The 25,203-nt window shown below is 38.1% G+C and overlaps 1 protein-coding gene across 8 annotated transcripts in view; it reads right to left on the minus strand.

The window, feature by feature from the left end:
- The window catches only part of LOC111262520 (protocadherin Fat 3), a 162,520-nt gene that overhangs the window by 49,733 nt on the left and 87,584 nt on the right, over positions 1-25,203 (minus strand). For all 8 annotated transcript variants that reach the window (XM_022836836.2, XM_022836838.2, XM_086969181.1 and 5 more), the window contains 15 exons: positions 23,370-23,465; positions 21,438-21,557; positions 20,754-20,885; positions 20,277-20,376; positions 18,135-18,244; positions 14,045-14,194; positions 13,202-13,420; positions 12,568-12,890; positions 12,050-12,179; positions 9,819-9,989; positions 9,026-9,214; positions 8,621-8,872; positions 5,150-5,383; positions 4,165-4,341; positions 3,289-3,481 (listed from right to left, as the gene is read on the minus strand). In XM_022836836.2, coding sequence (XP_022692571.1) covers positions 3,289-3,481; positions 4,165-4,341; positions 5,150-5,383; positions 8,621-8,872; positions 9,026-9,214; positions 9,819-9,989; positions 12,050-12,179; positions 12,568-12,890; positions 13,202-13,420; positions 14,045-14,194; positions 18,135-18,244; positions 20,277-20,376; positions 20,754-20,885; positions 21,438-21,557; positions 23,370-23,465 — 2,596 coding nt within the window. The remainder of the gene's footprint in view (positions 1-3,288; positions 3,482-4,164; positions 4,342-5,149; positions 5,384-8,620; positions 8,873-9,025; positions 9,215-9,818; positions 9,990-12,049; positions 12,180-12,567; positions 12,891-13,201; positions 13,421-14,044; positions 14,195-18,134; positions 18,245-20,276; positions 20,377-20,753; positions 20,886-21,437; positions 21,558-23,369; positions 23,466-25,203) is intronic.

The following is a 25,203-nucleotide window of genomic DNA, read 5'->3' on the forward strand; positions in this document are numbered from 1 at the left end:
TGTACTATAATTAGGGCCACGAAAAATTATTTGCGTACAATCTGTAAACAAGGCTTCTTGGTAACCGATCCAAGAGATCCAAATTGAATCTGCAAAACACAAGATGTCTTACTCAAAACAATTGAGACACTTTAATATTCAATTTTAACCCTTAATTTAAGGTCCTAAAGGTAGCCACGTTACTAGGGCTTTGTTATCCTCCTTCAGCCTTGAACTCATACGATTTGAGATTATGCGGATACGAGGGGCTTACGTATCACCACAAGAACCAAGTATACAGAGTCCTATAGCTGTTTTCAATTTATGTACAAAGCCTGGCCTTGTTTAACACCGACTAACTGTATATAAGTGGTCCTGTCATTTGTAGAATCATCTACCGTCACATTTGAAAAAAATTACCTCGACCCAGTATGTTGTACACTTAACTTCATGTAATATAAGGCGCTTAAATACACCAAAAAAGACAACTAACGGCATATCGTACGACTGTAGATTTGCTCGAAAAACAATAGAACTATAGATGGATAACAAAATTAGATAACTTAAAATAGTAAATAAATGCTCACCATGAGATGGTCTAAAGATGAGTCATGAAAGAAACAAAACTATTATTTTAACCGTTTGGTCTACGTTTTAAAGCAGCGCGTATTCGCTTTAAGCATCCTATCCTAACAGATCATATTATAAATAAATTAGATGATACACAACTCTCACTATGTATTAGATTTAACCGGCTTCGCCTAATAGTGCTTGGAGAATGATCGAGATAAGGTCGTTTGCTAATAACGGTAACTAATATAATAAGGAATACCCATTCTAGAAAAGGACAGCGAGTTAGGTGCACTGAAGCAGATCTAGTATACTTTAGACTATGTTTACTATTCTGAACTCATTTTTCAAAAACCCTTACACGGTTTTTATCGTCAGTATAGGTATCTGCCTTTCGGCCGTCGTCAGTCGGCCATGACTTTTACACAAAGGTCAAATAAACATCTATTTTACTAAAAAATTATGGTATGTTAGATTTCCAATAAACTCTCCTATGATTATATTACGCGTGCAATTCTAAAATCTGCCAGGAGACCCAGTGAGTATCACCCTTTCTACGCCAGATCCTTTGATAAGACGCGGGCCTCATTCCGATTCATTTCGGCTTTCATTTCGACGGTTGCTTTAGCGCGATGATAACGTTTCTTCTTTTAGTTAACTCGAGGGAGTTATATAATACGGTTACCAGTAAGATAATAAAGCTGTAATACGCCGAAGAATTACTCATGTAGTAGCTGCAGCCCTTATCCGGAACTCTCATAGGATGTGTAGAGTAACACAAACACTCGAGTTGGTGTCTTCCTTTACCCTTCATCGTTCATCCACTTATTGAGTTACGTTGTCTCTCTGCGGGTTCTGTTACCCTCCATTTTGGTCTGATCTACCATCTGGTTTTCCACGCTAATAGTCATAATGGGAATATCAGCGACGCGGTGTTACCTGTTTTTTTCTACACAAAAACAATCTGACACTTCCATGTTAACGTCATCTTCATAATGGAGCACGAATTCTCATATTGTACCGACTTCAGCAAAATAGTTCACTTAAACTTTAGGGCGCTGTAGCCTACGAATAAGGGTCAAATTCTGTTCGGCTGGGGATTGGTACCTCAGTATTTTGTCATAGAACAACTCAATAAACGGGCAAACGAAGCCTGGGTTTCTTCACACAGTCATTCAGAGGCAAGCAACGTTGACCCTCCATTTTATCTTTCCTTTCCATGTCCCTTCCCACTTTCCGATGTTTGCGTTGTCCAAATCGAAAATAAGGAGGCCCAGGAATCCTTTTCCCATTCATCGATATTCCAACAATAGTTTGTTGTTTACCGCGTGTAAGCGTACGTCTGTGTCACTGACCAATTTTTATATTTCTCCGTAACCAACTCTTTGTCAAATAGGTCATGCTCCTTGTATGCTCACATCTAAAGTTACAAAAGCAAATCTTGAAATATGCGACAAATATTGTATAACGATAAAACTGCAAAATAGATTATCAGACTCTTCTCTTACAATACTTGTTCGCGATTCGTTTTCGGAGGATCCAGAAAAAAGAAAGTACCCCCGCTGACTGTTACACTCTCCAGCCTGTATTGAAAACTATAATAGGTAACAAAAAATGGCCAAACATTCGAGCCCTGTTAAACGGTATGTTGATCTAGGAAAGAACACTTCGAGTACAGTAACATAATCCAACTACACTATTACAAACCGCTGTGTGACAAAGGAGAGTTGAAGAATTCGCGAGATATCTGAGTCGCAACGAATGTTCTGAGCTACCCCCATGTCTGCACAGAGGTATGTAGGTAATGTAATGACGTCAACATTTTGTAACAAAAATTGCCGCAACAGTGGAAACGGCGGTGGGTTTGTGATACTGCTGTACCCATACCAACAATTGTCGGTAGAAGGGACATTCGGAAATGAACCACTAGGGTTAAGCACAGGAGATGCCTACACAGCGCAAGAGCAATTGCTCTCCCAGGAGACACACAGCAAAAATCGACTAAAGGATAGTTGCCGCCACCATTTCATTTGAGAAAAATGGCGATGTTTTATTGCGTAGTAGCGTACAGTTGAGCCAGGGATGATCAATATCAGAAAAGCGTAGAACATCCGCTAGGTCTAAAATAGTCCTTACCTAAACAAAAATTTGGTATTGGAGGGCGTTTTCTTTTGCCTAAAAAAACCTTGCAGATACGTCTTGCTGCCATGTTAAACAAATATATTCATAATATACAGCATACGGCTCAAGCTAAAAAGATATGCAAACGGCAAAAGATTTATATTGTAGACAGTGTTTGAATACACAAAGAACAAGAAATAAAATAAAGTTGGTTATGGATGGAGAAAATTGAAACGGCTCGTTAACAAAGCGTCAGTTATGGATAAATACTACTGCAATAACTGGATGTAATATTACAATGCATATTATAACAACGTGTAGAAAAGAATTACATGGTTGACATCGTCCGTAAGTTGATACGGCTAAAGGGTTGTGGCCAAGTTAGATGATGAGCAATGCGAACTCGTAGTCTACTGGTAACTCCTTCCATGAACCTAGCATGAGGAACAACTATCAGTTGCCTACGTGTGAACTACGATCTTTCTTCGTTTGAATTGAATAGAATTTTAACTGTATAATAGTGACCCTTAGGTAAACAAACGTGTGCCAACAGCACAGCTGCACGAATCTACATTTGCTAAGGAAGGCCAAAAAAATAGCGTGAATTGTTGTACGTACCTTCACCAAACGAGGGGGCATTATCGTTAATATCAATGACGTCAATAACAACAGGTACAGAGATGTTAAGGTTGGATATCGAAAGCTGGTCTCGAGCAAACACCTGTAGAATAAATTGCGCCTGGCTGGCCGGCGGATCCCTATCGACTTTATCCATCAACACGAGCTCCCCGGTATCCGGATTTATCCAAAACTGGATAAAGTATAATGAATGAGCAAAAACAACAAAAAGAAATCACATTGGTGCTCATCGATTGCATGAATGTCAGCATTTTTTAAAGCAACGTGAATATGTCCGCGTGTTTCCCTGGTGATAACTTACCTTCGGCATACGCAACACAAAGTTCATTTATACAAGATCAATTATATGCTTTTTGTTTGTTTCATTTATTCGGATTACACAGCCTCAGACGCTTTAAAAAAACAGAACATTTTTTATTGGGAAAAAATAGACATACATTTTTCGCTAAAAGAACAGCTAAAAACACGGTAAACTTCAGCGTAATATAAACATGTCGATTACTCAAAAGGACGAGCAAATATTGAAGGAAAGCAACAATTTGTTATGCTCCTTTTAGCATTGATGGACATGTTGTGTTTAATGCCGTGCGACATAATGTTTCTGTGCAATTGACTTATACTTATTCTTCCGTGATTCGAACAACTAATGTGCGGCTAATAAACAATATTAACAGAATACTATAAATCACAAATAGTGTAACCTGTTTATGGAAGTTCACGCAGATAGCTTGCTCTTAAGCTGCTGAGCATGAAAACAGCATCATTCGTTATTGCAACGTTGTATTATTCTTATCACATGACATATTACAAGAGTTCTGTCTAATTATATATATATATATATATATGTACACAAACCTTTCCGGCGTCGTTTCCGTCTCCGATCCAGTAGGTGATTTGCTGATCATTAGAAGCGCGCGAAGGATTAACAGCACGAATGTATCCAACAGTCTCTGAGCGTGTCGTATTTTCAAGAATACGAAATTGGTAATGTTGTTGTTCAAAAATTGCCGCCTCATCATTAACGTCTTGCACCTAAAACATGCAAGAATATATAAATATTGTATTTCTGTACCAGTATCTTTTTGCAACTTGTATTCTGCCATACGTATTTTCTAGCAAGTCAGATGGTAAAACAGTTTAGTTTTGTCTTCTTTCAATCAGAGACGATCGGTTACGTTGGCATTTGCGATTGGCAGAATAACTTAATTTCTGTTTATTTATGTAGTAGATTTTGTATTTTCCTATAAAATAAGGCGAAAAAATCAGTCTTTCATTTTATGGGGCCTACCATTAAATGGGAAATGCTACTATATTACGGTAAGCTTGAAAATAGTTGAGAATTGGTAACATATGTTATGTGAACGTTGGCTATTATTCCTACATTATTACATGTCGAGAAATAGTTGACGCGTTTATACTGGATATTTTAAAATTGATGTGCGTTTAACCAACAGAATGTCATAATGAGATGAAGGGGAACTAAGTCGTAGTAAAGGCAAAAAGAAGAAAAACTTCAAAAGAGAAAATGAGTATCAAATCATTGCGGCGGAGCAACAACGAACTTTGTGAAGCAATACTAACACCGCAATCAGGTTTGATGAGAAGAATCGTTTGTCCTTGAAGAAAAGTGTCCTTGAGTGTGTGTATATATATATATATGTAAAAAAATATACAAACCTTACCCAAATGTTGCATTACTTTTAATTCGATACTTTTAGTTAAAGTAAAAGGAGCAAGAAACATTTCTTTCCGTGAAACTATCTTCGAAATATTGTATATTTGGCTGCGCTTCGCATACACCAACAGAAATTGATTGTTAGAGATACAGTGAATACGAGACCTTAACAACAAGTGTGACGACAGGGTTCCCGAGAGTAGCCGCTTGAGGTCCTTGAAAGGGCTTAATATTGAATGCTGCAACCTGTAGAGAATACTCGGCAAAGGCTTCGAAGTTCAGCCGCTTTGTTGTATACACTACTCCGGTGTCTTCGTTGATTTCAAAGTTTTTCTCGTCGTTGCCTCCGATGATTCGATACTTCATTACTGCATTATCACCCAAATCAGCATCTTTTGCCTGAAAAAGTTATTACTAACCAAAGTTAATGCTACGATTGAAGTGACGCAAAATCTTATTGTAAGTGACTAACCTATACCATGGAACTTCGCCTAGAAGTCCAGCAGTTACTGTCTAATTTGATATGTAGATTTATATTTGTCAATATGAATGTTTTGAGAGGAGGAAGCGTTATAAAGGCTCAACTAAATTTGAGGTTTTATAAGGTAAGAGTTTGTAATGCTGCTTCTGAGCATTCGATAAGTCTAAAGTCAGCGACAAAAGCAACACCTAAGTGTTTACATGCCGGTACATGGTTACTATTTGGACGATAAACGGTATCCTTCAAAATAACTTCGATAACAATGCATTTTGATGTAGATAATATCGTGTTAAGTCATTCGCCCTTTGAACGCCGAGCAAATCTGTTGGCTTGTTTATAGATTTGCTGCAGTTCTTCGAAGAAAAATCCACATGTTGATTTCAACATCAGTTTTACAGGATAAGATAACCCAACTCATTCCAGCATTCATGCAGAGATTCCGCACGGACTCAAAGCAGTTAGTTGGACGCACTGGCAGTTTATCTTTTTTTTTTTTTTTTTTTAGAATAGCATACAACCCAGATCGTGTGGGAAAAGCAAAGAAATATACATACGTTTCGTTGACAAAGTTGATGGTAGACCATTAGTAGTTAGCTATTTAGAACTCAAATCAATTACGCTAAGAAATGGGCAAGACGACGGTTTGAGATCACAAGAAATCGAAAGCTAAGTACGCTAAGAATCGCTGAATCATTGAACATCATTACCCCACAACCACGGAGTCAGGAATCACATTGAAAAGGCTTCTCAGCAGAAGGAGCCATAAGGCTTCTTCTCTATTATTATATTAATTCCGTTTCCATAACCTCTTGGTTCAATAAGATCGAATAATCTACTTATGCATTGAGCATGTTAGGAAAATAATTACTAATCGAAAGAAAAATTGCGTTAGTAAAAATCAATGAACCCAGTCACATATATAGGCCTTTGGTCAGCCACGACTTAATGAGGGCCACAAGCCGACTGTTTGTGATTTAGCAAAGCACTCTCTACGCGTACTTTGCCAAAGCAAAAATTTCCGTAAAACATATATCGTATTTGTGAATATAATTTGTTATGTGGTGTGTAATAGGTGACAGGCCGTTTAATAAATAATACCTGTAAAATCAAATCAATCCACTACGATAGATTTCTTGTTGATTATTTGTGTAGTGGTAGGGTTGTAGGGACCGTTGAAGTTCAGATACATAAACAAAATTTGCTATGATGTTCTTAGATATGTGGTACCGACAAATAGCGATGAGCCTTGAAAGACAAAGTAAGTATCGTAGGTGTCGTGTTGATGCATATACTGTATTAAGAAGCTCTATTGTGTATGCTATATCATGCTTCTTATTCGCTCATTCCTTGTAAACGCCTTTATACATGCGCTTTTTATTAAAGATTAGCATAAATGTACAGTTCTTCATTGCTGAAGTCTTAATTTCGATAAGGGCGGAACGACTACATATTATCCTAATACATCTCATCGTATTTTATTATTTGCGACTTAAGTTCATATAACTCCCGTCGATGGATATATATCGCAGTATAAAACATGTATAATTACAGTTATAGGCACCGCCTGAATTACTTGAGTAAATAAATATATTGTAGAATTTAAACGAGTGTAGCTCGTAAAGAGGAAGAGCCAACTTTTTAAGAGCTAAATTTTCTTATTATGTTATGAGAGACACAAAAATTAAACTTCTTTTTTTTTTATTTTATACATATTCTTCATATGGTTAGAAGGACTTAAAAAAAACTAGTTGCATATAGAGATATCTCGTCGTAATGTCTTGGGAGATAGCATTCTCAGATTTGTTTTTGACACACACAGCGTAGCGGATGTTAAGCTGTATAAAATGTGCATACCGTGTTAAACTTGTAAAAACGTGAAATGCAACATAATATTTGTAGAAGTCGTCTTACACTAATGTCACTAAAAATCTTCTTGCCGGACAAGGTCATATTGTATCTTGATAAAGGTGAGAACCATTTCCTTACTGCGGAGGCCTGCTTTACGCCAATCCGATAATTTATTTGATGCGTCCTCACTGATGTCAGGCCAAGAAGTCCTTTTTCATTAAACAAAAATTTAATAATAGACCAATAGCGTGTTAGCCTCAGAAATATTAATTGTCACCGATGAAAAAAGTGACTGCATTGTGGGAACAGACGTTAAACTCATGATTTATATTAAGGAAGCAAACAATGATGACAAACGTATGATTTTGTTACACCACTTTCATAACTTTCAACATAGCCTTTGGTAATATATGGCGTTCACATGTCATCTTACGAGAACTTATAAAAATTTATCGAGCGGTAGTACTTAGCTGATTCGACAATCGTTTCATGTCACTTCACGAGAAGGCTTCTTCTTATACTCAGAATACTGTTTCGGTTTCACTTAATATTCACGCAAATTTTATATACAATATATATATCGGTCTTGGAAGAGACCGGCTTAGGTTCGCCAGGGTCTCGAGTCACATTCATTAGTACGACGTAAAGCTTTAGGCCGGATATCAACCAGGTCCCTACTTGGTGTAGGTGTAAGTTTTTCTTTCGAATGCTAAATTTTGTGCTTTTGTTTATTTTCGAAAAACGTCACTTTGAGAATTTCACTCTATCAACGTAAACCGTACATGTAAACTGATCTCAAAAATAAACGTCACCGGTCTCTTATCGATTGATGCAATTTTTCTATTTTCTATAGCTGTAGTTCACAGCGGTTTCCTGGTCAACATCAGATTTATAGGGCAAATATACATTTGTAATGTCTTAACACGCAATAAGTATCTCCAAGCGTATGTCCTTAAAATAGATCGAATATTGTAAAGCACTTTGCAGTGAAACAAGAAGACAAGTGTCTATTTCAGCATGGAACATAATGACTACCAGCTATTTTTATTCAGACACGTCTCGGATTTTTTTTTTTAAACGAATAAAGTTTGTGTTGTTCCTTCCTGAGGTGATCCGTAACAGAGGCCTTTATGGATGTTATTTATAATTGGAGTATCTAAATGGAGGTTGTGGAAAGCTGAATATACTAGATTAATTGGCCTGTGTGAAATTACTAGAGCAGATAAGAAAATTTAAGCTGTCATATGACTGCCGTAACACTGGAATTAATAATAGAACTGATCACCTATAAATATGATCATACGAACCTCCAATTTGTAGACCTCCTTCGGCGGGTCGATCTCCTCTTGAACGTTCACAAAGAAGGTATCACCCTCAAATGCGGGCGGATTATCGTTGACGTCTTCAACGGTCACTGCAACGGTTGTGGTTCCGCTGAGTTGCGGAACGCCTCCATCAAAAGCGATTACTAGAAACTCGCTTTTTGCTTGTGACTCACGGTCCAGGCGCCGTCGGGTGAAAATGTTGCCGTCTTCGTCAATCATGAATGATTCATTGGCCTTAAAAAAAGATTGACCTAGCTAAGTAATTTCTGTAAAACCACATTTGAACTCTCATCTTGGTTTAGGTACGTTTATAGTAAAAAATGTACGTAGAATGACAGAAAGCCAGTACATACTTCGGCTTTCTGTCATCAATTAAATTCGACAAACCTGATCTCCGAGTATCACATAATGGATCTCCGCATTCTGGCCTGAATCCCTATCAATGGCTTTGATGGCTCCAACTGTCGTATTTTCCGGTAACTCTTCTACCACTGAGAAGTTGTAATAGTTATGCGTAAACACTGGCTGTTGATCGTTGATATCTACAACCGATACCGTTAGCGGTGCAACCGCCGTCTGTAAAAGCACGTCAATCATAATTACGCCTAATATAACTTCTATTTTATATATACATATATATATAAAACTTGAATTCAAAACAAAGAAGACGAACGGTTTCTTTGATTATTAAACTTTTCTCTATCGATAGACTTCAGGGATATGAATTTCAGGTCCATCTATCTATAGCAAAGTGATATATATAAATTGAGCTTTCTTGAAGTAGCTATTAAACAAGCTTGACTATCAAAATCATCTTTAACCTTTGTAAAGTACTCCAGTAAGCACACAGGTTTTCTTCTCATAAATAAGGTATTAGCTATATGTTCACACGACTTTATCGTATACAATTATCAAGCTCTAACTAAAATTTATCTTAAAATCTGTCCATTATTTGCGTATGCTTAAATGTGTACAATATAATAATTCCTCACTCGAATACATGTGTAATAAAAGTAATTCTAAATTCGTTTTACCTTATTCAGCCGTCTATGTAATTACACTGAGTAAGTGTTAGCTATGAAGCAGCTGGCCGAATACCTCGGCGCGTAGCCGTTGTAGGTAAAATAAATGAAAAAAGAGAAAACGTGAGAAAAATAAACTCCGGCATAGCGTTACTCACATTGAAGCCGTCGGAGACTTGAACGAGTAGATCATACGCTTGTTTCCGTTCGAAATCAAGAACTTGTTTTGTAGTAATGGCTCCCGTTCGCGAATCTACCCTAAACAGGTCATCATCATTTCCGGCGATAATTGAATATTCTAGCACAGAGTTGGCGTCTAAATCACGAGCCTGTGGTAAACAGCAAGTAAAAGAGAAATAATGTCAGTTAACGAGTTGTGCTTATAAGGCGAGATTTATCCAATTCTGACAAAATTGAGCGCACCGAAGGATAGGTCGACAGTACATAGAAATGGTGTAAATTTCAGGTGTTTAGCCGACGCTATAATATATACAGCAATTTAACCAACTCCGACCGGTGGCAGACAGCAGAAAAAAAGTCGGTAACCTATAAACTATCTAGATTAATTCAATAGAGGCTAATTTCAATAGAGGAATTGTATCGCAATAGATTTCTAACGTAAATGAAAATAGTCATCACTTATGGCGGGTCACAAAATCGCATCGTTACAGCTTTGGTGCGGTCAAAAGGTTAGCCGTAAGGAGTCACTCTAGGTGCAAAAAACAGGCTACACTCCCGTCCTTGCGTGGACGACGCTATTAGCGTAAGCTGGACGTCGAACTCCTGAAAAGTGCTAGAATCGTGGTGGCATTGAAATTAGTGTGCACACCACAAAATTATCAAAACGCTCGAGAATTTCAAAGATGCACCTTAACGTGGTAGCCGAAATGTTCAGAATTCTTGTAGCAACTTAATTAACGTCTGTCTGTGTATAAGTTAAAACATATTTGTGCGAACAAGTTGTGGCGCCGTGTTCTGCAAAACTAGTCCTTGATTTGTATCTTCATAACGATTTTCGTGCGCTTTTTATGAAAAGTTGTATTATTTTGCTAGGCTTGATCGAATGTGCCTACCCAGTAAATATTCAACTCCAACAACAGAATCAAGCTCACACGAGGGACCTGGGCAAGTAGCTGTTGACCTCGAATGAGGATTGTTTGTTTTTGCACTCATTTACTTAACTTTGAAGATACTTCTAGTAACTTTCAATCTTCGGCACAATTGGCCTAACGATAAACAACATGCTGCACCTGATAGAACAAAGATAAAGGGTTTGTTAATTAAATTGAACTAGATGTGAGGCGATTTAGGGTCCGTATTGGGCGTACAGAGTCTGGCAGGCACTTCGATTTTTCGATTAAAATCCAAACAAAAGGAAAAAGCATGTAGATAATAATCGCTAGCCTAATCCTGGTCATTTGGCTTATACAGAGCGTCCTGCTTTGCTAACTGATCCTTAGATAAGTGTTCCATAGTGATACTGTGGCTTGACAGAATTACTAAGAGCTGAAGAAACTTCGTAGTGCCTGATAACACTTTCATTTTGCCTCACACAGGTTACGCTTTCATTAATTTTGAAGCCTAAAAGTGGAAACGCTTCTCTACAGAAGATGATGTTACATTTGTGTCAGACTAGAACTGTCTGAGCTCTTGTATATTATGCCCTTTAGTCTCTACTTCCATTCCATGCAATAGCTTCGACCTATGTGTATCACTGGACTTCTTTTCGAAAAGCGACAACGAATATGCAGCATCTTGGTCAAAGAATTTCATTAAAATACTACAGTAAGCCGGTAGACGTGTAGAAATGTCAGTGCAGATGTTTAAAGTCTGTACTGACACCTTTCGTATCGCTGCACATTGAAGAATGACCGAAAGCATAAAGGAAAAAAAATAACTGCTACAAATTTAAAAATTGAATATAAATTGCGTTAAAGGGAACTAACGAGTACATAAATAAACTATAATAGAACTAAAAAATGTAGCTGTGAGAAACGAGGAATTATGAATAGTCAACCGTGCTTAGTAATGGTACACAGATTTCAATAACCGCTATCTACACATCTTTGCTTCTAAACATGGACAACAATTAACCTAACAGACTATACTTTTCACGGTAGCATAATTTTGTACCCTTCCTCTTTGAAATCTTTACATTTTGAGTTTTATGTCTGATATTGCTGTTAGGCATTCCATGAGACGGCTGGCTCCCAGCACAGAACGCACCTCGAACCTAGACAACGTGTCCCTAACATTAGCAGGCGAATACGTTATCGACCGAACTGTGACAGGACCGTTTTTCGGATTCTGTAAGGCTTATTTCGGGCCTTCTGGCTTCGCATAGGCTTCAATCGTCGCCATAAAATATAAATCACTTGTTAGTACAAACCTTTAGCTGTGTAACAAGAGCCCCTGCAGGAAGTGACTCTCCGACGCGCGCCTCGTAAGGTGCGTCCACGAACTCCGGCACATTGTTGTTTACGTCTGTGACATCTATGTGCACCACAGCCACAGCCGTCCTACCATCACGTAACAACGAGCAACATTAAATGGTAGTGAATATGTTGACCGATTTTGTTTATTATTAGTATATAAGCATGTTTTTACTAAGTCATAATAAATACAAGTGGGTCAAAAGAAGCCTTTCTGAGGCATCATTCGTTTTTTCGAAGTATCCTATACATCGGGCAAACTTACGCATTTTGTGCTTAAATATTTTATCGATTAGGTCGTAAATAACCTGAAGCATACTGCTATCAACAATATAAAACTTTCGACTTAGTCGGTTTCAATAAGTAGAACAACGGCAGCTTGTTCACAGATTTTTCTAAAAGTTTTTATCAATGGTGCATTACTGATATTATTATTCCACATCCCCATTGGCACTGAAGGGCATAAGTGAAGTACCTTCTCTCATGAGGGTTCTTAACCGAATCAGAAGCTATCACGAAGAAGGTATATCGATCTTGTTTTACGGCTATTTGAGTGAAGGTATTAAGAACGAACACCGAGCCGTTAATAGGATGTACGTCAAATGGCACTCCCAGACTAAGCGTATCGTTTTGCTTGAAAAATACAACTCGACCGTTATCGCCGAGATCTGGATCTACCGCAACCAGTGATCCAATGACAGTTCCGGCAGGATCGGTTTCAGTCACGCGAAAGGTATACACTCCCTCAGGCACAAACTTTGGATTGTTGTCATTTGCGTCCAATAGGTAGACAATGACCTAAAATAAATACGTACCAAATATAAGAGTCCAGACGGGGGATGTAGACAGATATTAATCAGTAAAAATCTATGACAAAATCTCAACATGGTCAAATGTTAGTGGGCCCTCTGCGAATCTGAGACAAAATTTCCATGATTCGAAGGCGGTGAATTCCTGTCAAAGACCTAAATAGACTAGTTTTATCATGTTCTTACTTGTAAAGGTTGACGCTAAGCCAATAAATTACAGGTTCTAGTTACCCGTGAAAATTAGCCACCTCACTAATGAGACCAATTTAATCCGTAGCAGCAGAAGAACATGAAACGAACCTCAGTAGCGGAAGCTTTAGCATCTGCAAGAACATTGGGTTTTCTTTCTAAGGCAAGAACTTTCATTGAAATACGGTCAGTCTTTTCTCGATCGAGTGCCGACGGATCTCGTACACTGATTGCTCCACTCTGCGCGTCGATAGCGAACCCGCCGCTTTCATCTACAAGATGATACACGAACGCGGAATTTTCACCATAGTCCTTGTCCACTGCATTTACCTATTCATACGTACGTCAGATAGATGCAACGATCAAGGAAATCAGTAATTTTAGATATATGTTACTGATATATTGTTGTTTTTTTGTCTTTACGTTTGGGTTAGGTGAAACACTATAGAGGAAGAGCCATTATTTTCATTGTATTCTGCAAGAAATGCAAGAAGTGCACAAACAAATTAGATCGTGTTACGCTATAATTGCTACAATATATATATATATATATAATAAATAATATAATTGTTTTATAACAAGACAAAACTTATATACTCGTATATCGTCATCTAAAACGTCTCCTTAATGCTAAATCTTTACTTCAAGCTTATGGAGGTACCTGATATATTCATACTAAAAATCTCATATACACTATACTTGGTTCTTATAAAGTCCTTACGTTTTATTCTCATAAGATTATCTCAATCGAGAGTATTTAATGTGCACCCCTGACATTTTTTAGTTAAGTATTTAGTTACTCGAAAACAAGACTCCCATCAAAGCGGCTAATAGATAGTCCAAGGAGAATGATTCTTAATTTTGGGATTCTGTTTTGATAATAGTCTTATAAAGTGGGATCTCTCGATAGCAACGGTGCCTTTGAAGGTGCATTGTATCCATGTGTTTCATTACCTGCACAACTGTAAATCCAGTGGGTAAATTTTCCATAACGGTAATGTTATACATGTCATAGTCGAACTGAGGCACGTTATCGTTAACGTCTTGCACTTGTATTTCGACGCGAGCAATGGCGTATCGGAGGGAGTTGTCCATTTGAGTAGCCTAGAATTAACGGAAGCTCTTTTTTTACAAGTCAGTTTCTATTGGCGATCTACGTATTTAGCGTAAAGCCCAAAGTAAATACTTTAGCTTTTAAGTGTTGTCTTCTGTAACACATTCTATCTACAGGCATTTTATTACATTTTTCTGCATAGCGATTTTGCCGTTTGATGAGGATTTGTTTCTGGACTATTTGTGTGGAGGAATTGTATAGCAACATTTCAATGAAGGCTGTCCAGTATACCTTGGAATTATAAATACTTCCATTCGCAGATCTACTAAGAAGTTGTGTATTCTTGCATTGTAATACCTGTATAAATAATAAACTAGTATCGATGCAATTAAAAATATTTTAGCGCGACATCGACTTTATAACCATCGTATTATCTTCTTCTTCGAGTATCTTAATGTTAATAGGCTACAATTGACGACTTCCAGTGTCGTTTGATATAGGGTACGCGTCGACATATCCTACTGAGATTACTACATTTGAGCGAACAAAATAGATAATTAATTGTTCCGCGGCCAGAACGTTCACACCCGTAAAGAACGTCTGCTGTGACGACGTGTCGTTGTCATCCTCGAACTACCAGATGGTGTGTCATCATTCCTAATACTTCTATCATTTTTTATTACTCGTACTGAATCATATAAAAAAAGTACAAAGGTAATTTCTAACAAGGCTAATGGTACCGCATGAAACCGTTTTAATAGACCTGCTGACCAAGGATAGGTGAAAGTCACTCGACACGCTTTTTGGGGATAAGGAGATACCAGCACTACCTGCCCGAATGGGCCATGTGGTCGTCCGGATCTTCGGACCTTTTTTTATTCCCGCCTAGTCCCTCCGGCTGTGTGAGGAAAAAGCAATACTGACAAACTTGGCAACAGTAGCCAAAAAATGCGGAAGCGAATCGAGCTGGCCACTCATGGTAGAGTGCGTGTATTAGGTTGGAGAGGCTATTGTGAACAGTAGTCAAGGACCTAAACTTAAAGCTGGTATTGTTGCTGTGCTCGGTGGGTGCCTTATGAAAAGTCAGAATATAGGTCACTGTGCCTTCACAATAGGCGCTCAGATTATAGGAATCCGTGAACATCCGAGGTCACAGAGCAGTTAAGTTGACGGCTTACAAAGTAGACACAAGACAGTAGGCCGTTGAAACTTCTGCTGAAGTTTCAAGGGCTATTCTTCACCTGAAGTTTCAAGGGCTTTCCTTCTCCTTAAGCTTCAACGGTTAGGGGCTCGGAGAGAAACTTGCAAGGACGAAAATTATGCTATGTGTTAGAGATGGGGGACGGAAGCGGTAGACAATCAAGAGTTACATTTTTCTCCTTCTTTTACGTTTCTGCGTCAGCGTTGCCTTCCTGCTGGCTGTGAATAGATGGATGGGCAGAAAAAGGGGGATGCTCGCGAGCACACCGGCGGAAAAGCTGAAGAGCTACGCAGACAAAAGTCGTAAATAAAGGCTAAAAATTTAGATTGTTTTGTTTTCTTAAGGCAAGAAAAAGGATAGTCTTGATATCAAGACACGCCGAAACAAAAATTTATTTAGCCATAGGCCTTATGGGTCAATGCTTTTAAAAAAGTTGGAATCGCAAACATGAGCCACATGTCCAATCCCGTAATTGTCCAATCAAGACTGAACTAAATTAGTACATATGGGTTTTGTCTAGCTTTGTCCCGTAGTTCTCAAGTATTTATAAATAAACAAAGATACTTGCAAGTTACTGAGAAGCATGTCAGAATCTAATTACGAATGCGGAGTGGACGGAAATAGAAATATTTCCTATCGATTTCCTTTCACCGGCTCGATTACGTCAACCCTCGAAGAGTCAAAACTAAATCTGAGGATAGCTCTATGCTCATTATCCCTAGACCACTTCACGGCAGATCGGTGAACATAGATGTCATTATGCCATCTGGACTATGATATGTTAACGGGCATTAAAGTACTTTTACTAGCTCATACGAAAGGCTGAATTCCTAACGAGATTCTCTTAATTTTATGAAGTAATTCTAAGCAACGTATTAGATCTATCCACATCAAAAGACAAAGAGGTAACACTCATTAGGTGCCACAAGAAAATTAAAGTACACTTTGAAACTTCCAGTGCACGCCCTCTCACAGATAACTAGTGATTAAGCCTACATTTTTGCACCGTTTACAGAGGCAGCCCAATAATCCGAGCAAAAGGAAGACAAAAGTTGCTACGGCTACTTACGGTCGTTTGCAATGCACAAGTAAAATACGTTAATTCATACGATTGAAAGATATCGAAGAAGGCAAAAAAATGCGTCGAAATAGTTTTGGAATTAGTATAAAATTTGTTTTACATGTAACGCGGATCAAAATGTACCCGCGAAAAAAAACATGAGTAAATGTCATGGGAGTCAGGAAACACGTGGGGGAACGCTGCGTGTTTTTAAGCAATCAAGCCGCCGTTTAACGGCACAGAAGGTCAAGCTAGAGTTGCAGTAATAGGCCTTACTGCAGAGAAAGTCTTGGCAATTGAAAGAGGGCTACCTATGACAAATAGAAACATATACGGATATTCTTTTCACTTTGAAGAAACAGACAGGATTCGAACGTGTCGAGTATATGGTTCTCTGAGTGACAGCGTAGCCTTGTCTTGTCTACGTTCTTTCGAAGAAAAATAATTTATCGTACGCAGAACGGCAGCTAGGTTAGTAGTTTCGGAGGAGAGCAGGGTGAATTATAAAAAATACAGAAATTTCCCATAGCCAAGACTCGTTACAGACGAAATCCTTTTTAATCCGCCGGATCAACCACTGTGTGCATCCCTTAGTTTTATGCGACACCCCAGTAACTTTATATTTGAACTGAGTTCCTGCTCTCATAGTTGGTGATGTGATAAGGATTAATATCTGGATACAAGTATGGCAATTTACAGATTTATTTACAATACGTTCTATATGCATAGAGAGTTGAGGTCAATAACGGCGGCCTAAAATATTGTCGATTGGCGACTTCTTGTGCAGACCAACATACTTTTATGTAGACGTTTATATGTACATGCATGAAATCAGGATGACAGGAGACTGTAAATTTGCAAACACGTACGTACGGTTGTAGATCCACGGTATCATTGAATTAAGAGTTATTCGTGTGTAATAAAGGGGTGCGCTAATAATAGCGCTAATTATTCATCGTGACCTAAATTATAATAAGTTATCCGTAAACGGTGCAAAGTTTTGCCACATTATTGTTGTCAACTAGATGTGTTTTTGTATGTTTTCATCTTGCAGGACAGAGTTTAGGCTCAACTGCGGTTTTCGTCATTGTAGCGTATACGTAAGCCATCGCCTTGCTTGTGGACCTAACTCTTAAATGCAAGTGCAGCACTTAACGAAAGAATAATACTACTTACATATAGAAGTTACCTGATTGCGCTGAATATAAAGGAAATCATGAGAACACTAGAGCTATCATAACTGTTAACAGCGAGTAATACAGATCCATATAAGACAAAATAAGGTCATTTTGAGTGCGAATAATCTCAGCGTGACATATATGTCTCAATGTGTAGCTTATATGTTAAAATAAAAGCTGTATATTCCATTTGTATGGCTTACATGACGTACCTTATGCCACAATGAATTTACTGGTACTAAATTACTAAAATACTGGATATTAAAATATGTATATACACATAAGCTGCGCTCGACGCAGTTCGGGCACACAAATACAAATTAGACCGATATGACCATAAAACATTTCCGCAACGTTATGATTAGTATTCCATTACTGTATATTCATAAATACATTTAAAAAACATAACAATAACATATTTACACTATGAAACGCGTTTTATATAAATATTTTTAAGCGGTTCCTTAAAATCAGAACAATGTGATTAATTTGGATCGAACTTTTAGTCCAGCATCCGATAACATATGCGTCCGTCCTGGACCGTCCCTTACCTGTAACTGTAAGGTAATTGTAGGAGATGGTAGAGCTTCCAGATCAACTTCCCGGACCATAAACAGCTCTGCCGTCTGTTCGTGCAGCTCGAAGATTCCAAGTTCATTGCCTGAAGTAACCGCAAAAAAGCATAGTTTAATAAATAAAGTGTTGCCTTCCTGGAGATCATCTGGAGTGTCTTTATGGAAAATTGCTTAGGGTTCACCTATTCTTCTTGCGCCTAAGATTTCGTAGAACATTTCTCCTCATCTTCGGTACCGATTTTACGGAAAAATTATTTTTTTTTTTCTGCTGTACAAACAATGTCATGCATATGTGCAAGCGATTGGCGAAGGCAACAGTATTGAGTTTATATGGCATCCATTTTCCTGACGTTAGGCCTTTCCCTAGTGCAAACCGCCGATTTCAAAATAGCCCAATGACCTTTTGGAGCTGCTGGGCTGAATTTTCTTATGGAATTTATTATTCGTTTCTTGGGGCCGCTCGGAGAGCAGTTCGTAGCACAAATCCAGATTTGTACCCTGAGCAGCCGGGAGCAGCCGGGAGCAGTTTCGAAGAAAAGTCCTTATTCAATATCCAATCCGACACACAATTTGCGTCGTCGCAACTATGCGTTTTTTTAATAAGAAGCTTGTAAAGAATCCAGAAGTGCTAGACATACAGTTTTTTTTTTTTTGTCAGAACAGAAAACTGCTACGAACGTGTAGCAGTTTACATTTTTCACAACTTATTATAATCAATATGGCAAGCTTAATAAATTTTTGATGCCTTTCAAATTGAATGTCTAATTTGTAGTTTTGTTTTCGCTTTTCTGTTCATTCTAAATTGTGCTGAAAATGATGGCCCGATCCTAAAGCACATTTTGCATACACGACTGTTGCCTAAACTCTGGAAAATAAGGCTCTATTACCCAGAAAAAACGTAAAGCGACGTTGTCGAACATTCTAAAGTCACGGTTACCCTAACGATTACACCAAATATATGCTAACATGATATTTTAGTCGTTCAACATTGGTCTAAAGTGTAGCTAAGCCGATTTTATCTTTTTTCAGCATTTTCCAGACGCATTTTTCTGAATGGTTCACCGAAGCTGTAATTCCAGCATTGAAGACTAATTTAATAATGTTCTAGCGCATACCGTCGTTTTTTGCACGTTGTTTCTCCGACATATGGCAACTCGAAAGTAGACAAACGGTAGACCTAGTCAGTCTAAAGAGAGATAGAGTTTTAACTTCGCATAATCTATTCGAGCCTTTGTAACCCGACTGACTACCTGCTATAGGGGAATTGTCCTAGTATCTAAATGATATCATTACATACGTATGAGGTTACATAATCGGCATAGGCTGTTTTAAGAAGGATGTTTAGTATCAAGCGTTTTACGACTTCACGACCATTTTCATTTTTTTTCTTTTGTAGCCAAAGTCCAAGCCACAATTCCTTTCAAAGCGGATTTATTACGACGTGATTAGTAACGTCTAAGCTGAAAAATCTACGACGAATCGTTGGAGTACCCGATAAAAAGCTGCCTAAAATTGAATCCACTTATACTTCTATACGCCGAGATATTAACTATTTAAGGAGACGTACTGATGTGAATCTCTTGTATGTTGGCTTATATGATCAGACGTACGTTTTACGGAGCTGTTAAGACGCAATGTTGTATCTTATCGAATTCTAAGTCTGATAAATGTCACACACAAATTATTCTGTATATTTCCGTTATATACGACGTATACATATATAATATATGAATATATTTCCGTTAGCAGCTGCCAGCAATTGCTCAGAATAGAATTATCTATCCAGTAAAATACACAGCCTTTCGGTTTACCCATATAAGTCAACCTGTCCGAGAATCTATATTAATAATCTTTTGTGGCGCATATGAGTGCTCGGAGTCTAATTCGGTACCGAACGTTGGCTTACAAGCCGAGTTGCTCACTTTTGGCGAACTAAGTACTTTAAAGTATCATATCCTATTTTCGTATCCGATATCAATTAAAAATCTATAAATTATAGTTGTTGTGTTAATTAAGTAAGCGGACGCCAAGATAAGCGTAAGAGGTACGAGGTAATGGAAGGTAATGCACTAGGACAATATCAAAAGTGTATTATTACCTACTAAGGTCACTACTAACCATGAATAATCGAATATCGTAATGGTGTGTTTATTCCGAGATCCTGATCAAAAGCATGAACCTGAGCATCTGTCTTCACTCGGTTTCGCAAACGACCACCCTGAAAATACAAATCAAGGTACCGTGGCCCTCTTACTGAATCAGTTTACAATTGTCACAAGAATTCTGCAATATAGATTAGGGATATCTATAAATAGTTGCTATGACGACCTAGTGTTTACTATCGTTCAGCTAATCATATCGAGTGAAAAGATCGTGTTATTACAAGAACAGCTGATAACAGCTTCATGCTAAAACAAGTAGCTAACATATAATTGTCGGGTCCTACGCTTTATACTGCTGCGTTAAGTGTAATTACAACAACTTGTGATTAGACGTACTTCAATTCTGGGTCTCTGAACTGCTGGGCAAAGTGTCAGATTGCCACTGAAGTCTGACGTTGGCTAGATTTGCATGACCTCTATCCATAATACTTACAGTAAACTGTGCGGATTCGGTGATATTAGCATGATAGACGGGTTTGGTAAATACAGGATTCTGATCATCTGCATCTTTTACTCGGATAGTGAGCTCCGTATTGGTTTGAAAACTCTCCGGAGAACCGTGATCCTGTAAGATCACGGAAAATTGAATCTGAGAGAACTTTCTCTACACAATATGTAAGATTTCATTAGCTAGGTACAAACTATAGCCTAAAAGAGTCAGTCTCTCTTAGCAGACTGTGTCTCTAGATATGCTGCAATTCAGTTCACTCAAATTTCTTGCGTATCTTCGGGTCAAATTTAAAGTGTAAAGAGTTCATACGATATATAAGCCCGAGTACAAGGCAGATGACTTACGCTTATTAACTTACTTACACACCAGATATTTGCGATGTTGTAATTCAACGTTCAGCTTGTAACGTGTGCATACACTTCCTACATAGATGTTAGAAATCCCCCCAGTAAGGTACTTCATGATTTTACAGAATTAGGAGGCTTCGAAGTTATGACTTTATTCGTAACTTCCAAGCCTCCGTATATCGTCCGACTTATCGTTTCTAATAAAAAAAAGAAAACTACATCTTATAAATATGGTAATATTTATAAAGTATATTTCGATGTTAGAATTCCTATTTCGGATCATTTTCGCTAATAAGAGGTTAGTATTTCTTAACGTTACCCGTGCTTGGATCTGTAATTTATACACTCGAGTGCCATGGTCATAATCCAACGGTTTGTTGATAACCACAACTCCTTCAAGAGGGTCAGAGAGCGCGAACGAGGCATTGTCATTACCTCCCTGAAAAAAAAAATCGAGAGCGAACGCAGTCAAGTCCGCGTGTTACGCTTTGTCGATAGATTCTTACAATATAAACCAACGAGCTAGTAAGTAGAAAAAATGAGCCGAGTTCATGTTTCTCTGAGAAGTAACATCTTTGCCGTCGTGTGTATATAATTACTTCACTAGTTCACTGAGCCATTGTTACTAAAAAACGTAATTTAAATAACTAATGATTTTAATATTCAGTGATAATTGCACAAAGTGTCAAACTGTTTTAACAGGAGTGTATTTCGAGAATTTCTTTTATTAGCGAAGAGAGTAACCTTAGGTAACAGTGTTTTCAGCGTACATAATTTTACTCCATCTACGCCCTGCTCATTTTAAATACGTTTATTGTACACGATTTGACTTCAAATACTGCTCTTTAGCAACAGTTTCCCTTGTGATGGACGACTACGTTACCACTGCGTCATATCCGGCAATGTTCAGATTGGTAAATCAACATCGCGACTGTTGCTACGTTAGCCATTTACAATACTATGCAATCGCCAGATGTTATTAAGTGCAGGGTGTGTATAAGAGTTTAACTATACGATGGTCATCCAGACCATGCCGCATTCAGATTTTCTAGTTACTACTTTGTATGAAAGAAAATAGCGCTTCCTGACTATCTAGATACTACATCTTATGATAATGCTGATGATGGGAGGGAAAGATCAGATGGTGCTAATGAATAGGGAACCCTCTCCTACCTTGCTGACATCACAGATGTCAACTCTGAGGTTCTACTAGCTCTCGTATGGAGAACAATGGCGCCCACCCACTTCTCGTGAAGAACGTGGGAAAATGTTTTCCGCCATTCGTCCTGTTCTTCCGGTATACATACTATTATAGTCATTCGATCAACATCCTTGGCTTCCTCCAAGCGATCCGATGTCATGTATGGATCAAGGTATACAGAAGCGACCACGCAGCAGAACGTCACAGTTAGTGAAAAAGATAAGAATAACTAGCAATGAGTTCTTCCCAGCTATGTGGTTAGATTCTCTCGTGCCCACGTAGACAGATATGTAGCTGTGTACATGCTAGCGCGGCTGCTGTTAAGTTACCAACGGTGTTAAAAGGTAATTAGAGAAGACAAAAGGCCTACTAAACCAAGAGACGCCAACTAGTTATGCCGGAAGAATCATAGGGCTCTTTCTTCTCACTTCTACAGTATATAAAAGACCTAAAGGTGGACCCAAAGAAGGACGTTTAGCATCTATTCAATCATTAATGAATTCAACATCTATATTGAACTAAAATATTCACAGTTGGCCGATCTGGAGTGTCAACATCATCGTAGCGTTGCTAGCTATCATCCCTGACCCTATTATTGCCATTTTGCTATCACAAAAGACATACATTTTATCAGATGTCACTCTTGCCAGGCTCCGCGTTAGATTTATAAGCTACATTGAACTGAGCTGATTTAGAAATAGCGGATTAAGCTGGGCGCAGTTCATTTTAAGGATGCCGTATAAATCCACGCATCGTGCACTTGCCGCCCGGTGACTGCTCGGTAAAGTCGAAGGCTCATTCAGTTTATAAGGCCTTATAGATTATTCGGAAATGAGCTCGCCCTATCATAAGGCGTCAGCATATTAGCAGAGGAGAATGATAATTTCGCTGCTTAAATAACTTTTCACTAATGTTACCTTTACGACAATAATTTGACGATTAAGTCTTCCACTTCCAGTACTGACTTACACCCTGTGAAATCAATCGGCTTCTCATTGATATATAGGTAGGTAACGTAGAATCATCTATTTTACAATAAATTTCACATACCACAATAGAGTAGGTGATATCTGAATTTGGCGTGTTAGGCTTATCACGATCGATGGCGTGAATCCCACGGAATATCGTCAGACCCACAGGAGTTAGCTGTAAAAAAACGAGACAAATGTTTTTATCAACACACACAACAGTAGTATCTTTTTTAAAGCTTATATTCGAAATAAATGGCTTTCACAACTTTATTGTTTACAACAAGGAGGCGCGTTTCTTTTAATATTTATGGAGGGATTATTATACTGTTCGCGCAATTTATATTTTTCGTAGTGATGCCATTTTCACACGGATTTCTCTCGTCAAACACTACATACTATATATGCTTATCTATATATAAAGTCTGCCTTGGCAAAGTGTATAGATATATATGTATTATTGTGGTATATGTATGTATATATATATACGGCACGTACCAATCCTAAATATTATTGCTGTTCGTCGGCGAGGTGGTGAGCGAATGAATCGAATTTGTGTACGTACGTGCATACAATAGTACCTAGACGTCTACTTAAGTTGAATCTGATTAAATACTATCATCTCTATGAAATAATCTACCAGTTCCTGAAATTGTTTTGCAGCGTTGTATTGAAGTCATAGCTCTGTCTGTAACATGTGCTGTCATGTATCTTTAGGTTTTTTTCTGGTTCTCACAGGTATCTTGCCGTTTGCAGCGTGTCTGGGTACCTTTGTATCAGGTCGCACGATGCTTATCAAATGATCTCTTTAAACCATGACAATTTGCCTCTTCTAAGGGATAAAGCACTCTATATTTTCAGCTGAAGTTATGCACTTGTATAAAGCTGCAAGATACAGTGCATGTAAGAACTCGGTTATTTCTGCGGCACAGTCGTTTGCCTCTAAAGGATCGGTTATCTTTTAACAACTTTCTTTAATCGCACGAATTGTGCAGCAGCTTCCTTATCCGTGTATGTTCTCTTCTTCGGTGTGGCCTTAGAAGATGGGATTCTCTCCTGTATGGATTAAATTGACGCACAATTTTTCTGCGCTGTTACCCATATCTAACTATTTTAGTATTTGTTATGGTCATGTTTATGTTTCTGCATCATTTGCAGAAATTTTTTGCAGTTACTAGAAGGCTATGGGAGGCCCTACCACATCTATTCTAAGCCGTCAGGTTTTCGTTAGGTTACAAAGTAAAGGACAACGGCGAGTACATAACACGTAGCGCACCCATTTCTTGTTATAGTTCTTCGTTAGGTGTAACACTATGCAATAGTTTTGAGCTAAGCCGTTTTGCTAACGATAGGTAAGTACTATGTGTTGGTTGATCCAAATGTCTACTAGCTGCAAACGCAATTGGGAACCATCAAATGGTATCCGTTACGGATTTGTTCATTATAATCTTGCCAAGATTCAACATGATTGGAATTTATACTAGTCTTTTAGAGTCAGGTGCCCATTACCAGGCAGTAGTTAAAATTTAGAGAACAACAATAAGAGTTAGATCTATACGACCACGATGGTATTAGAGTGGCTCATTCGGTCTGTAATATACGATCATTACTCTAAATTCGTAAGCCTGAAGTACAACGCAGGTATCTTTGAACTAGGTGCGATGATTATATATATATATATATATATAATATATATAAAATAAAAGTGCCATATTGTTTCCTTTTATCTATCAGCGCTAACTGCGATCCTACAAAATTCTTATTTTCGCCCTGTCAGACGACATAACTCGGTGCTGTTCTGGCGCAGTAGCATGAACCGTTACTTCTGCCTTTCTTAAACGGCACTCGAGGGCCTCCCAGAGATCACGTAAACAAGTTGTAGTCTAGTGCAAGTGACTGATGGACACAGACAGACT

The sequence above is a fragment of the Varroa jacobsoni genome, unplaced genomic scaffold (assembly GCF_002532875.2).
Source record: "Varroa jacobsoni isolate VJ856 unplaced genomic scaffold, vjacob_1.0 scaffold_670, whole genome shotgun sequence".
NCBI classification, from domain to species: Eukaryota; Metazoa; Arthropoda; class Arachnida; order Mesostigmata; family Varroidae; genus Varroa; species Varroa jacobsoni.